Source organism: Bos indicus x Bos taurus, chromosome 26, assembly GCF_003369695.1.
Source record: "Bos indicus x Bos taurus breed Angus x Brahman F1 hybrid chromosome 26, Bos_hybrid_MaternalHap_v2.0, whole genome shotgun sequence".
NCBI lineage: Eukaryota > Metazoa > Chordata > Mammalia > Artiodactyla > Bovidae > Bos > Bos indicus x Bos taurus.
This window is the reverse complement of record NC_040101.1, coordinates 196926-212617: the sequence shown is the minus strand read 5'-3', so window position 1 is coordinate 212617 and position 15692 is coordinate 196926. Positions and strand designations below refer to the sequence as shown.

The 15692-nt window shown below is 57.6% G+C and overlaps 1 protein-coding gene and 1 long non-coding RNA gene across 3 annotated transcripts in view; both read left to right on the top strand.

The window, feature by feature from the left end:
* LOC113884444 overlaps nucleotides 1-15692 on the top strand; it is a 42066-nt gene that overhangs the window by 9901 nt on the left and 16473 nt on the right. The window contains exon 1 of one of the 2 annotated variants that reach the window (XR_003508867.1): nucleotides 13416-15116. The exons of the other annotated variant lie outside the window; for it this stretch is intronic. This is a non-coding gene — a long non-coding RNA (uncharacterized LOC113884444). Of the gene's footprint in view, nucleotides 1-13415; nucleotides 15117-15692 lie in introns of those variants that run through there. 2 annotated transcript variants of the gene reach the window in all.
* Nucleotides 5032-6778, top strand: LOC113884443 (olfactory receptor 287-like). Its single transcript, XM_027529036.1, is given in 3 exon segments — nucleotides 5032-5098; nucleotides 5101-5592; nucleotides 5649-6778. Coding segments are annotated over 3 exon segments (891 nt in total). The 3' UTR covers nucleotides 5981-6778.

The following is a 15692-nucleotide window of genomic DNA, read 5'->3' as shown; positions in this document are numbered from 1 at the left end:
TTTGCCGCTGCTCCGCCTCTAGACCACGCTCAGTGGCAGTTTTTTGCAGCAGCCACAGGAACCTCACGCATGACCTGATTTCTTCTTCCTCAGTTCAGGGTGCAGTGAGGGGTGGGGACATGTTGCGGGGGCACCTGGGAGCCAGCTTTGTGCTGCTTTTGGGTCTGGCAGTGGGTTGGGGCCCTTGGGCCCCTTCCTGGTCTTCCCAGGCTCCTCTATGGACCCTGATGCGTCCCCAGGATGTCCTGGGGTGTCTTCTTGGGGGTTCTGGTGCCCCCCGGGGGTACATCAGCCCAGAAGAGCTGCCACCTCCCTTCCCTGGTGAACTTGAGGCCACTCCTCCCCCCAGCTCCCTGCTCCAAGGCTCTCCCTGCCCCCCACTCCAGGGTTCCAACCAGACTGGCAGACCCCTCCCCCCACAAAAGCAGAGTGTCTGCACAAACTCCTCCTCTCTCGGCTCCTTACTAACCATGGCCACCCCCTCTACCCTCACTGGGTGAGAGGTCCAGACCCCAGACCGGGCTCTGACACCGTGAGAGGCCGTGTGTCTCCCGGTGCCCGCGTGGCGTCCGATTGCCGTCACGTCAGCGACGCAGCGGAACGCGGTCAGGACAAGCCCCATTCTAACCCTCAGTCAGCACTCTCACTTTTCTTCTTCTAAACACGCTGCTGCAGGACATGCTGCATTATTACAGGCCACTAGGATGAGACACGCTCACGGGCCCTCAGCTTCTTCCGCACCGCCTCACATTCACTCCCAGTGCAGGGGCCGCTGGGACACACCAGGGCCCCATCATGGAGAAGGCGGCGCTGCTCACCAGACCACAGTGGGGGCCAGACCTGCAGAGGACCTGGGGGCACCCAGCCCAGAGTCAGGGGCGGCCTTTCTGGAGATAACCCTGCTGGGCCTTGTCACCTCTTGAGTGGCCTTGTCAGTGCAGATTATGGATTTGAAGTACACTTCTTCATCATAAGGAAGTTATGCAGAAATATAGGCAAATACTTCTGGTCGACGTGTGTTTCCAAGGGCTTTAGTTACAATAAGAGGAATGGGAAGTCCGATCTTCGGACCTGGAGTAGTTGAGGGAAGAGAGGGCAGTGAGCTCGCGAAACGTGGGCCGTGTGTGGTGTAAGTTGTGACGCAGGAGGTGCATCTTATGTCGAATGTTTCGTCACACAAACAGTGCGGGGACTTTTAGAGGCAATGGGGAATGTTTCACAGGTGGACGGTCATCTCCAGACTCATCAAGATGTGTCCGTCACACATGTACGGCTGCTTTGTTTGTCAACCATATACCTCAATTTAAAAAAAAAAAAAAAGAAAGAATGAGAATTCAGCAGTGTTTCTCTAACATGAGCCCTGAAAGTGGACGGGGGAAAACAAGAACACAAGGGTGGGCACGCGTGACACACCTCATCTTCACACTCACCTGTGCTTTGAGAAGCCTTTCTTCTGCACCTTCCAAACTCCTCGAGTTGGGTAGGCTTGGGGAAAGTTTGGTTTATTGAAGCAAACAGAAAGTGGCCCTCTTGTTCTGTTAGACAAGGTGGCAGCCCTGCATGGTGCCAGTTGACGAGGCCACGCTCCCACCCGGGGAGCCTGCTGCCAGCTTTTAATGAGCTTCCAATTAGGGACAGACAGACATCTGTGTGACAGACACGGTGCTGCTGGAGTCCCCAGGGCGGATGACACTTGAGGCTGAGCATGGGTGGCTGAGGTCAGTGGTCCCATCAGAGCCCCTCTGGCTGCTGCCCACCTGCCAGGTGCCGACGGCAGGGGGGCATACTGGGGGTGGGAGCACACTGCCCCTGGAAGCGGTGTCCCCGCCTCTGGGGCTCAGGCCCCTGGTGACTAACAGCACACAGCCTGCCTGTGGCCGACCCCACACACCCCAGGTGCACCCCGCACGTGCTCGCAGAGCCCCAGGGTGGGCTCTCCCGCCTGGTCCCCGGCGGCTCCTCCTTCCAGCCACAGCTTCCTCCTGTCCTCGCTGGGCTGGGGTCCCTGCCTTGGGGAGCATGAAGCAGTCTCCAGCTGGGGTCTTGTTGGAGCGGCTCTTCCTGGAAGGCTTGGGCAGTGGTGGAGGTGGGGCTGCCTGTGGGTTGCCTATCAAACTGTGGGGTGTCCTCACCCATTTCCAGAGAGGAAACTGAGATACCGAGCATCTGCCAAGAGCACCAGGGTCTACTGTGCCCCTCAGGGTGCTGGCCCTGCAGCAGACACGGTGGGGCTCCAGGCAGGAAGCGGCTCCCAGGAGGACCCCAAGGGCAGGAGGCCCCTCAGGACGCTGGGTGCCACCGGGGACCACCCCCAGGCCCTCCCAGAGCCCCGCGGACCACTCCCAGGCCGCCCCAGCGCCCGGGGCCAGGATCTTGCTCCTGAGTAATTGGCAAGAGGGTCCTTGCAGGCCTGAGCCCCAGGGAGGCCAGAGGGAGGGCAGAAGCATCTGAGAGCTAGAGGGCTGCCTCTGGGCTTGGCTCTCCCTGCTGGTGGTGGCAGGAGGACACCCTTCTCACCCGGGTGCCTCTGCTTCCTGGGCCGTGTGCCAGAGTACCAGCGGCCCTGCTGATGCCCAGCGGGGTGCAGGGGAGATGCTGCCCTGGAAGAGCTGGGGCGGCAGGTGCCTGCGGCTGCGATGAGTCGAGTCCGGCAGCCTGAGGAGCAGCACGATGGCAGGGGCGCCTCTGCTTCCTTCCCCCAAGGCTGAGCCAGTGCTGGCCACCCTGAGTGACCAGAGTCAGGGGTGTGAGCGTCCAGTGTGGGTGGCAGGCCAGGGCACCTTCCCTAGCACCTGAGATCTCCTTCTGGCCACTGCCGTGAACCTACTGGGGCAGCATGAATGGTTTGGCTGCTCCCTGGGGGCCCAGAGTAGCCTGTGACCCCATTCCTCTGGCCACATCTACAGAGGAGGTGGGCAGCAGAGGCAGGTGGCTCAGCCAGCAGGGGGTCTTCAGCCAGCAAGAGGCAGCCCCCACGGGCATGGCCCCACCTGGAAAGTTCTCGGGGGCCCATGCTCAGCCTTCTGGTCTCCAGGTGGCTTCAGGGGGATGTGTCCTGGAGCCTGCTCAGACCCCAGGTGAGTGACCCCTCATCATGCCATGTCCCCATGAGCTGATCTGCAGGGAGACGCCCCCCTTCCCCATGGTGGGCTCATAGTGCGGCCCCCATTTAGTCCCCCTCCCCCGTGGTGCACTCAGAGTGAGACTCGCACTTAGTCCCACCTTCTCAGCTTCAGGAGACCCTTGAAACGAGGCGGACTCTGAAGGCTCTGGGTGTCCTCACTGTGTGCACGCACACTCCCAGGCACACACACACACGCATGTGCGCATGTGCACACACGGGAGAGCAGCCCTGTGTCTTCACCTCCAGGGCACAGCAGTAGCCACCCACAAGTCATGGGACATTCAGAAATTCAGGCTGGAGGATTCTTAGAGCTCCAGGCAGGGCAGGCTTGCCAATTCTGTGCAGTTCTGTGCTCCCTGCGGGTTGCGGGGCCTGGGCTTGTGAGCAGTGCAGGGGGTACAGGCCCCGCTGCAGCCCACAGGGGTCTGTGCCCACCCAGGGGTCCAGCAGACAGCCGCAAGGAGCGCTCTGGCCCCCAGGAGTTGGCGTCTGGGATGGGGTCACTGTCTTGCCAGGACATGGCCCAAGGGGTCCCCTCCTGGGACCTGGTGGGTGTGCCGGCCTCGTCCACACAGATGCAGAGCCTCTGAGGTTTGCTTTTGTCTGGACACCACCACAGGGCTCTAGGGCATATCTCTGGATGTGTCTGGAATGTGGGCCATCTTGCTGGGCTCTGATTAAGGTCAGCTGCCCTGGCTTCACTGTGGGGCTGGGAGCGGGTCACAGCCAAGCGTGTCAGGGCTGTGGCACAGGGTTTCTTGCTCTCAGATCCCAGAACAGAGGCAGTGAGCGCCTTCCTGCCCAGGTCACCAGTGACAGTAGACAGAGAGCAGGGAGCCAGAACCTGCTATTTATAAGGTGGCTGGGGTGGACGCCCTTTCCCTGCTCAACTCCAAGGGGTTATTTAAAGGTTATTAAAAGGGGACTTGGGCAGGACTCCTAGACCGGTTCCTGATCTATGCCCAGACTCTGGTGTGAGCAGGGCAGTCACTGTGAAACACCAAGGGACCCCAAGTCCATCAGGAACGAGACTAGTGCTCCAGGAACTCCAGTGCTCCAGGAGCAGAAAGCTGGTCCAGGACCAGGCTTCTGAGAGTACGCGGTGCCCACGTGTGTGCGGGGCAAGTGTGTGACGCGCAGGGGCAAGGACGGTGGGCACCACCTCGGGAGCCCCGTGCCCAGGGGTCCAGCACGTGGACGCGTGGACCGCAACCTGCCCCGCCCTGCCTGCCGTGCGGAGGCCGCCGGTTCTGGACTCTGGGTTCTTGTCGGTGCGGTCGAAGCCCACGAAGGGTTCCGAGAAGCGGTGGGCGGCACCGAGGGACTGAGAGCTTCTCCAGTGGGTCTCCTGCCCCACCCAGCGACCTCGGCTGCGGCCAGAGCAGCGCTGGTGGCAGCCATCTGCCTCCTGGCTTTCCCCCTCTGGTGGGTAGAGCAGCTCCCCCGGGGTGCCTCTGAGGTGGTCATCCTCGGGGACGGGGCGGTTTCATGGCACATCGCGATAGGAATGCTTTACTAGGAATCAATCCGCTTTGTTGGATAAAAACGTCCCAAATTGGGCCATACGTAATTTCATTTGTGAAAAGCTCTAGAATAAGGAAATGCCCCCCACCCCCACGAGGAGTCTAGAATAAGGACAGCCCCAAGGAAGGGATCTAGACCAAGATCCTCCTCGGCCAGCAGGTGACAAACGGCCGGACCCGAGTCCACGCAGCGCTCTGGGCCGCTCCGCTGCAGCGGGTGCTTCCCGTCCACTGTCCCAGGCCGGTCTGGGGCCCTGGGGTTAGAGGGCAACGTGAGTAGAGCCAGAGAGCGGGGAGGGGGCCTCTTCTCCAAAGCCCCCCGGAGGGCTTCTGGCTGCCGGTCCCTCTTGCTGGCCTCACGGGGCCTGTGTCCTGATGGGTGTCATGGCCTGGGGCCGCAGCCAGAACCTGTCCGCTGGGGGCCCGTTCATCTTGCTGGGCTTCCCGGGGCCCGGGGCCTCCACGTGGAGCTCTTCCTGCTCACGTACGTGCTCACGGTGGCCGGGAACCTGGCCATCCTCTCGCTGGTCGGGGCACACCGGCGCCTGCAGACGCCCATGTACTTTTTCCTCTGCAACCTCTCCTTCCTGGAGATCTGGTTCACCACGGCCTGCATGCCCAAGACGCTGGCCGTCTTTACCTCACGCAGCGGAGCCATCTCCTTCTCAGGCTGCGCTGTGCAGATGCACTTCGTCTTCTCTCTGGGCTGCACCGAGGACTTCCTGCTGGCCGCCATGGCCTACGACTGCTACCTAGCCGTCTGCCTGCCGCTGCGCTACGGCAGCTTCATGACGCCCGGGTTCTCTGGCCACCTGGCCCTGGGCTCCTGGCTCTGCGGCTTCTCGGCCATCATCGTGCCCACGGCCCTCATCAGCCGCCTTTTCTTCTGTGGCTCACGGGTCCTCAACCACTTCTGGGACATCCCGCCCTGGATCGTGCTGCCTTCTGCGTCATCCTGGGCTTTCGCGTCATCACGCTGGTCTACGACGTCACCACGCTGGGCGTCATCACGCTGGTCTGTCATGTCATCACGCTGGGCGTCATCACGCTGGTCTCCTACGCCCACATCGTGGTCACCGTCGTCAGGACGCCCTCGCTGCAGGGCCGGCCCCGGGCCTTCTCCGCCTGCTCCTCCCACCTCGCGGTGGTCCTCATCTGGTATGGCCCAACTGTCTTCCTGCACGTGAGGACCTTGGTGGAGAGCTCGCTGGACCTGACCAAGGCTGTCGCCGTGCTCAGCACCACCGTCACCCCGGTGCTGAACCCCTTCATCTACGCCTTGAGGAACGAGGATGTCAAGGAGGCTCTGCGGAAGGGGGTGTGGCGGACATGAGGCCCTGGGGCCTCTCTATCCTGGAAATGGCACCCTGATCTCACCGTGTGTAGGGCCCTTGGGCATGCCAGGGAGGCAGCGCCCACCCCGGCCTCAGGAGCTCCTCTGGGGCTTGAGCCCCTGCTTGGTCTGGGCCTTGGGGCTGACGGCCCTTGTCAGGAAGGAGCGGGCCGTCTCGCACTTTGGATTTCTCTCTGCTGCTAATGCCTGCAGCCGGTGAGCTGTCCCTCAGTGGAGGCTGGGAAGGTTGTCCAGGAAGGGGAGAACCCAGAGAAACAGGGTGCAAATCTCTGCGGAAGCCTGGCAGCCTGTGGGGGCTGTTTGGGTCAGTGTGCGGGTGTGCCTCACTTTGGGGAGCCTCAGAGCGCACCACCAGGTCTCACACCCTCCTGGGGGCCAGGTGGTGGAAACCGCGGGCCTCAGACGGAGGGGGCTTGGTGAGGCCTCTGAGTGGATAAGCTGCACAAGATCCTCCGGGGCCCAGAGGCTCAGTGAGGGGCCTGGTCTGGCCTGGCAGCTCATCAGGATGTATCCTGGGAGCATGCGTGGAATTAAAGCTGACTCTGAAGCTGGGAGTCTGGATGCAACTGTCTGTCAGCGTGACTTATGCAGGTCATGTGGCCACTCTGAACCTCTGTGTCTTCATCACTATGTGGGGATTGTGAGAGTGTGATCCCACGGAGCCCTTTGAGTACTAAAGGAGTTGGTGTGTCTCCAGTGCTGAAAATAGGGCCTGACAGGGAGGCTATTGTTTCTTTTCATTCAGGCAGCGTGATGGACTGGGCTCCCCAGGTGGCTCTAGCGGTAAAGGACCTGGCTGGCAATGCGGGAGACGTAAGAGATGCGGGTTAGATCCCTGGGTTGGGAAGATCCCCTGCAGAAGAAAATGGCAACCCACTCCAGTATTCATGCCTGGGAAATCCTATGGGCAGAGGAGCCTGGTGGGCTGCAGCCCATGGGGTCACAGAGTTGGACACAACTGAAGTGACAACACACACTCACACACACACACTCTCACAAACTCAAACTCACACACAGACACACACACACTCTCTCACACACACACACTTACACACACACTCACACACACACACGCATGATGCACTGGTGCCCTCCACCAGTGTCCACCCTGGTCGTCCAGCCTCAGGGCCCCTGAGAGGGCTGGATTCCTGCCAGCTGGGTGGAGAGTGAGGGAGCCCCAGCCCTGAGCTGCCCAGGGCCAAGGGCTGCACAGCTGTCTCTCAGGGATGGGCATGGGCCCAGGGCCACTGTGCAGGGCACCCCAGGCCTGCCTGGTGCTGCTGGTGTGCTCGGGGGCCTCTGGGGGTGCTGGAGCCCCCGCAGCTGGAGCGCATCGGGCCTGGGCTTTCTGGTGGGTCTTCTGACCCCTCAGCCTCCGCTGGAGCATGACCTCTGGAGCTCATTGAAGACCCTCCACCCACTTAAAACTGCTCCTGGCCACCCACCTCACCTGAGGGTGCCGATCGGTGCCCCTGCCCCTCTTTACTTGTTCACCATCTGGTCTCCCCCTAGAAGGAAGTGCAGGCGGTGGGGGGGAGGGCTCCGATGGCTTCTCCTTGCTGTGACCCAGGCCCACAGCAGGAGGGTCCCTGCAGGAGTGGGTGGCGTCTGCCCAGCTGAAGACCCTCTCTCACTGCAGAAGAGAAGTCAGGGTTCCTGGAGGCCCCTTCCCCGGAGGCCAGAGCAGAAGGACACATTTGTCTGTCATCTGTGGGTAATGATGCTTCTGTAGTCTTTGTGCTTTGTGAAGTTATTTTACAAATAATGAATTAAAGTGTGCCGCGATTCATGGGGTTGCAAAGAGTCGGACACGACTGAGCGACTGAACTGTAATGTAATCGGTTCCCATGTTTGTTAAGCTGATGGGATAAGTTCGGAACACCCCAAGTTAGATTGGCACCCTTCCCTGCGAGATCCGTTCTGCTCCCGCCCTCCTCGTCTCCAGCCCACAGCCCCGCCCTCTGCCCCGTCCCTGCCCTTTGGCCCTCATTCTCAGCCAGTCGTGGAGGATTTCTGTGCTCAGGGCCGTGGGCTCCGGCCCTCCTGGTGCAGGTCAGGACGTGGACTGCTGCCTCTATCTTCCCGCCTGGGGGAAGGCAGAAGTCCTTGCCTATGAAGGCCCGATCTGAGCCAGCCTCCAGATGCTCCCAGGCCCTGAGGCCGTTCCTGGGCAGAGGAGGGGAGGGGCCAGGCGAAGCCCTTGGCTGCTTTTGTCCCGAGGGCCGTGAGTCCCTGGGGAGGACTGCGCGTCCTGGAGGCGCCGTCCTAGGCGCCTTCTCAGGCTTGGGAATTAGGTGGTATTTGAAAGCCTAAAGGCATGCTGAGAGCCACGCCTTTGCTGTCACAAAGTCTGGAAGTGGGAGACACTTTAGAGATTCCCCTCCCTGGGGAGTGTGGTCTGGGGACCAGGGAGCGGGGCCCTGGGCTGGCCTCTCTGGGAACTGCCTCCCTCTCCAGCCCCTCCTGCCTGCATGTGGGGTGGTGGTCACACCACATTGGCAATGTTTTGGATTTTAGACATTCTGCTGAGTGTTTAGTGGTATCTCCTGGTTGCTTTAATCGATAGTCCTTAATAAGCATCTTTTCACATGCTTATTTGCCTTCTACATAACATCTTTGGTGGGGTGTCATTCAGATCTCTTGCACATTTTTTTTTCTTGCACATTTTCTCTTTTTTTTTTCTTGCACATTCTTAAACCTCAGTTCTTGGCTTTCCTCCTCCACCCTGTGCTCCCAGGGGCCCCACATCCATTCTTGGGGCAACTGAAGCCCCTGCAGAGCCACAGGGTCAGTCATGCTCATGACCTGCCCACTGCCTCCCCAGTGGATAGCCTGTGACTGAAGGACTCCACTGGCCTTTGAGGCACACCTTCGTCCTAAAATGGGCTTCCCTGGTTTCTTAAACAGTAAAGAATCTGCCTGCAATTCAGGAGACCAGGGTTTGATCCCTGGGTTGGAAAGATCCCCTGCAGAAGGGAATAGCAACCCACTCCAGTATTCCTGTCTGGAGAATTCCGTGGACAGAGGGGCCTGGCAGGCTACAGTCCATGGGGTCACAGAGAGCTGGACACGCCTGCCTGACACTCTCCCCTGAGTGCAGGTCGGTGCCCCAGGTCTTCACTTGGGCTCTGTGGCTTTTGTGGACGTGGCTGTGTCTGGCCTTGGTTTCTGTTTGGACCATCTGGTCTGAGGGTGTCTCTGAGACTGTGAATAGGGCCCTCCATCCCCTAAGCTGTGTTGGGTGACTCCTGACTCTATCCTAGGTCACCTATGGGATGGGAAGCAACACACAGGGTCTTCCTGGCAAGTGTCAATTTCCCCAGACTGTGAGTCTCTTGAGGGCAGGAGTCAGTGGCATTCATCCATGTCCCACACTCAGCACTGTCGTCCACCCCCCACGGGCCCAGTCATCCACCCGTCCATCCATCCGTCCACCTGTCCACTCTTTATCGTCCATCCATCCATGCATCCACTGTTCTGTGTGTCCACCCATCCACCATTCACCCATCCATCCATCCATCCATCCTTCCACTAATGTATCTGTCCATCCATCTACCATCCATCCATCCATCCACTAATCTGTCTCTTTGTCCATCTACCATTTATCCATCCCTCCATCCATCCTCTAATCTATCTGTCCATCCATCTACCGTCCATCCATCCATCCACCATCCACTGTTCATCCATCTGTCCATCCGTCCACCCAGGCATTCATTCCCTCCTCCTCTTCTTTCTATTTATTTCCCATGCCTTACCCTCTCCCCTTTCCCCTCCACACAGGGCAGGAGTATTTCCAGAATGTGTGAGGAACAGCAGTAGCTGTGAAGTCTCTGTCTGAAACGAGGTGACTCAGGGGTCCAGCAGGAGGAGATGAAGTCAGAGGGGACTCAGGTTATGTGGGATCTTGCAGGCTGTGATGAGGCCTTAGCTGTGCTCTGACTGGGCTGGGAGACTTTGGTGGCTTCCAAAGTGAGTGGAGGGGTGATGCGATCTATCTGTGCTGGTAAGGCTCCCTCTGGCAGCTACACTGAGAAGACACTTGAATGGCGGCAGCCGTGGTGAAAATTCAAATAAGCAGCAATGATGATGGGGCAGGATAACAGTGACGGGGGAGAAGCCGCAGGGCGCCGAATGCTCCGAAAGTAGACCCGCCGGGACTGCTGCTGGCTGACGGTGGGATATGAGACAGAACCAAGAGCCAAGGGTGATGTGGATTCTGAGCAGCTAGAGGGATGGACTCCATTTATAGAGGAGGAGACAGCTGGGGATAGAGCAAGTTTGGGGCATTTCAGGAGTTCCATGCCCTCATAGCTCAGTCGCTAAAGAATCTGCCTGCAATGCAGGAGACCCAGGTTTGATTCCTGGGTCAGGAAGATCCCCTGGAGAAGGAAATGGCTATCCACTCCAGTATTCTTGCCTAGAGAATCCCGTGGACAGAGGAGCCTGGTGGGCTGCAGTCTATGGGGTCACAAGAGTCAGACACGACTGAGCACACACATGGACACATCAGGTCCATGAGGTCAGCAGATGTCCGAATAATCCAAGTGGAGATGGTGATGGAGCAGCTGGACACGGTTCTGGTCTTCATGGGCATTGGAGAACGTCACAGAGAAAACCACAGGACTGACTGAGACCCCACAGAAGGGTACGGAGGAGAGAGACCTTGGATGAGTGGCCTGGGCCCCTGATGCTAAGAGGTTGGGACTGTGAGGCAATAGCAGCTTGGGAGGAGTGGTCCCAGGGAGGGGTTGGACAGGGCTGAGAGGGGAGGTGCTCCCTGCAACAGCTCTGCCTCTGCTCAGCCTGGCTGAGGCGGTGGGGCTCACATGGCTGAGACAGAGTGGTTTGGTGAGGTGCTGGGGCTGGGGCTTGTGAGAAGGAGAGTGGGAGTCCCTGCACCAGGCTGAGAGAGATGTGTGAGAGTTCTGGACAATTGCAGTAATTCCCCCAGGGCCTAGGAAAAACCTACAGACATGGAATTCCTGTGCCCACCCTCAGAGGGACTTGGAATGAGCAGCTTCAAGCGCACACACTTGAGCTCAGCTGCAGCTTTCTCCCAGGTAGGTACTGGCCAGGACACGTCTGCTGAGCCAGGAGACACCTGCTGGGGGACACCTGCTGGGCCAGGAGGTGCCAGCTCCTTGCTGGCAGCAGGCCCTGACGGTGTCTGGGTTTTTGCCTGTGTTGGGTTTTCAGGCCTTGTTTCCCATCTTCCTGCAGACAGACGTGTGTCCAGGGTGTCTGGCCCCACAGGCTTCTCTGGGCAGCAGGTGTCCTGCTCAAGGGCCAAGAGCTGAGGGCAGGCTGTCCCCGCCCATCTCAGCAGCCTGTACAGTGGAGTCTGGGGCGGCTGCTCATCAGTTGCCTCTTCCCTGACCTGCTGCACCCGAGGGAATGTCTGCTGAGTTCTGTTTCTGAGAAAAGTTTGTGTTCCTCAGGCAGCTGGGGAATCCTTCAGAATCCCCTTGGTGCCCAATCAACTCACAGTTGATGAGCATTCTGGTCTAGAATAATGGGAGAAGTTTTTGGAGCTGCGCGCTGAGGGGCTGCCTGCCCTGGGGCATAATTAAAAAGAAGGCAGGTGAAGGCCCAAGGTCAGCAGGTGAGGGGTGTTCTGGCTCATTAGGCCCGAGCGACATGCCAGGATGTCACGCTGAGGACGGTGAGGACCTTCCCAATTAACAATGACATCGCATCCTTCTGGGGTTCAGCTCGGAGGAGACAATTAATTTTAAACAAGCAATTTCTCCCAGGCAGGCAATGCCCCTCCTGAGAGCGGGGGGTGTCTGCTGGGAGGCAGGGCCGTGGGAGGGGAAGGTGAGTGAGACCTAGACCGTCTCCTCCTCCCACTTCCCAGGCCACAGGGCTGGGGCGTGGAGAGTGTCCAGGCCTTGGCGGCCGCCTGCTCTCCCGGTCCCCGTGGAGTCTCCCTGTGGAGTCCTTCTGGCGGGTCTGCTGGCGGCCCCGGGGCACACCCGGGAGGAAGACCAGCCGGCCTCAGTGTGTGCAGGTCACCCTTCTTCCGCCTGCATACACCGGACCGAGAACCTGATGGGGCTGGAGCCCCCGATCCCAGCGCCTCCTTCCCCTGGGGGTCCCCAAGGGCAGCCACAATCTCAACCACCTAGCAGATTCATTTTGCCTTTTTTTTTTTCATTTTTATATAAGTGGGATCACACAGAATGTGGTCTTTTGTGCCGTTTTCGCTTGATGTCACGTGTGTGTGGCTGTTGTTCGCTAGTCCTCACTGCTGGTTGTCCTCCACCGCACAGACCACAGTTCACCTGCTCCGTCGTTGAGGTTGTCTCTGTCTTTAGGTTATTATAAAGTATGTTGCTTTGATAATAATGTCTTTGGGGAGAACACTCGTGCAGTTCTGTTGGGTGTATATGCAGGACTGAAGCTGCTGGGTCCCAGGTCAGTGTGTGTCTGCCTTTACAGATCACTGTCTTCCCCGGCGAGTGCTGCACTTTCCAGTCCCTTCAGGGCTGCAGTCGTGTCCCGCATCCTCGCTGACACGTAGTACCGTCTGTCTTCATTTTGACCATCGTGGAGTGTGTGTATCATACTGTGCTTATTTAACTTATACGCTGAGTACATTATGAGAAACGCTGGGCTGGAAGAAGCACAAGCTGGAATCAAGATTGCCGGGAGAAAATCAATAACTTCAGATATGCAGGTGACACCACCCTTATGGCAGAAAGTGAAGAGGAACTCAAAAGCCTCTTGATCAAAGTGAAAGAGGAGAGTGAAAAAGTTGGCTTAAAGCTCAACATTCAGAAAACTAAGATCATGGCATCTGGTCCCATCACTTCATGGCAAATAGATGGGAAAACGGTGGAAACAGTGTCAAACTTTATTTTTGGGGGCTCCAAAATCACTGCAGATGGTGATTGCAGCCCTGAAATTAAAAGGTGCTTACTCCTTGGAAGGAGTTATGACCAACCTAGATAGCATATTCAAAAGCAGAGACATTACTTTGCCAACAAAGGTTCCTCTAGTCAAGGCTATGGTTTTTCCTGTGGTCATGTATGGGATATGAGAGTTGGACTGTGAAGAAGGCTGAGCGCTGAAGAATCGATGCTTTTGAACTGTGGTGTTGGAGAAGACTCTTGAGAGTCCCTTGGACTTGAAGGAGATCCAACCAGTCCATTCTGAAGGAGATCAGCCCTGGGATTTCTTTGGAAGGAATGATGATAAAGCTGAAACTCCAGTCCTTTGGCCACCTCATGGGAAGAGTTGACTCATTGGAAAAGAGTTTGATGCTGGGAGGGACTGGGGGCAAGAGGAGAAGGGGACGAAAGAGGATGAGATGGCTGGATGGCATCACTGACTCGATGGACATGAGTCTGAGTGAACTCCGGGAGTTGGTGATTGACAGGGAGGCCTGGCGTGCTGCGATTCATGGTGTCGCAAAAAGTCGGACACGACTAAGCAACTGAACTGAACTGAACTGATGACTAAGGAAGTGGGTCTGTCTTCTTGCTTGTTTGCCATTAGGATATAAGTCAGACCTCCCTTGATCTTGGGTTCAGGAGAGCAGAATGCAGCTTTCTGTTCATTCCAGTGGCCCAAAGGATGGAACTGGGGTGGTCCTGCTGATGTTCAGCATTGACCTGGTCTGAGGGTCGCCTTGGAGACCGTGGACCAGCCATGTCCTCAATATGCGCCCCAGCCTCTCCATCTGAAATGCATGTGCTTGGCTAACAAGCTCGCTTCAAAACAGATGCGTCTGTGCGGCCATAGTGTTGCCGTGAGCAGGTGATGGCTTACGCAGTCACTGCTCGCGGGACCACCTGAGGCAACACCGCCGTTGCCAGGAGCTGGGGCGGGGTCTTGCTCCGCCTCCCACACGCCCCGTGACCCTGCGCTCAGTCCCGATGTGGGCGTGACCAGGCCGCCCCGCAGCAGAGTGCGCTTGGCGTGCTGACGTCTTGCAGGATGAAGCAGGGGTAGAGCCTCTGCAGGAGAGGCTCGCGGCTGCATCACGAGCACAGCACCGAGCCCAGTCTGAGCCTCTGTCCACCGCTTCCTCGCTCGGGAATGAGAGGACGCGGTCCCGCCACGCGGAGGCAGCCTGGCGGGAAGGGGCAGCGCAACGGGTAGACACGTGTTGTTTTTTCCTTTTTAAAAATTAGTTAATTTTTAATTCAAGTATAGTTGATTCACACTTCAGGTGGACAATAAAGGGGCTCAGTTATACGTGCGTGTGTGTGTGCGCGCGCGTGTGTGCGTGTGTGTGTGTGCGCACACGCGCGCTCTTCCTCAGGTGCTTCCCATCACAGGTCATCACGAGACATCAGACGTGGTTCCCTGCCACACAGCAGGCCCACCTTGTTTGTTTCATTTATAGAAGGGGTGTACGTTACCCCAAACTTCACTTATCTCTCAGCCCTGCTTCCCCTCCGTGTCTGTGGGGCTGTTTCTGTTTTCTAAATACATTCTTTGTATCGTGTTTTAGACTCCACATGTAGGTTACATCATGTGACACCGTCTGTCTCTGTGTGACTTGCCTCACTTAGTGTGATGGTCCCCGGGGCCATCCGTGTTGCTGCAAATGGCGTTCTTCGTCTTTGTGGCCAGCAGTATCCACTGTGTGCACGAGCCACGTCGTCCTTACCCAGTCTCGTCAGTGGGCCTCTGGGTTGTCTCCGTGTCTCGGCTACTGTGAAGAGTGCTGGTGTGGACATGGGGTGCGTGTATCTGGTTTTGTTTTGGATATGTGCTCAGGAGTGGAGTTTCTGGATCACATGGTAGTTTTATTTTTAATTTTTTGAGGAAATGCAATACTTTTTCCCCAGTGGATGTCATTTAGCAGAATATTCCTGTAGGTTGTCTTTCCATTTACTTGATGGTTTTCTTTGCTGTGCATTCAATAGACTATTATTCATCCTTAAAAAAGAACTAAATCCTGCTGTATGTGACAACACGGATGAACCTGGAGGACATCGTGCTCAGTGAAATAAGCTGGACGCAGAGGACAGATGGTGCCTGGTTGCGCTCACGTGAGGCGTCAGCAGGAGGCTAACTCACAGCAGCAGAGCAGAGTGGAGGTGCCAGGAGCTGGGGAGCGAAGAGGCATCTGTGTCAACGGCTGTAAAGTTCTGTTGTGCAAGTGAGTGATGCTGGAGCCCCGCGTACACACCGTGCTCATGGTCAGCAACACTGCACCTGCCTTTTCAAGAAGGGGAGAACGAGGGGAGAACTTATACAGATCAGTTAATATCCAAATTTATATAAAAAGGCATCTTGTTGTTGTTCAAAAAAAAAAAAAGAAGGGGAGAACGAGGTGGTGATGTGGCCTGGGCTGGCCCCTGCTCCCAAACCGCGCGCTTCCTGAGGGAGGGCAGGAACCTCCCCGCGCCCCGCGCACCCAGGGCCAGGTCCCCGGCCAGGTCCTGGGCGAGTGCACCTGGCTCTGTCCTAGGCACGCCGTGCTAGGTGCTGACACGGGAGTGGGAGACACAGCCCCTGTCCGCCTGAAGCGCGCAGTGCGGGCATTTCTCAGGAGTTGCTGCACGGTCACAAGTAAAAGCTGGGCTCAGTTGCCAGTATTACAAGAAACTCTCTCTAAAGACAGTGTTTTAAAGCAAAACATTGTACCTTGCACTGACATGGAATTTCTTCCTGATAACACTGGTTTCATTATTATCAGTAAACAAGGTTTACTTTTGTTAGAATTCACCTTACA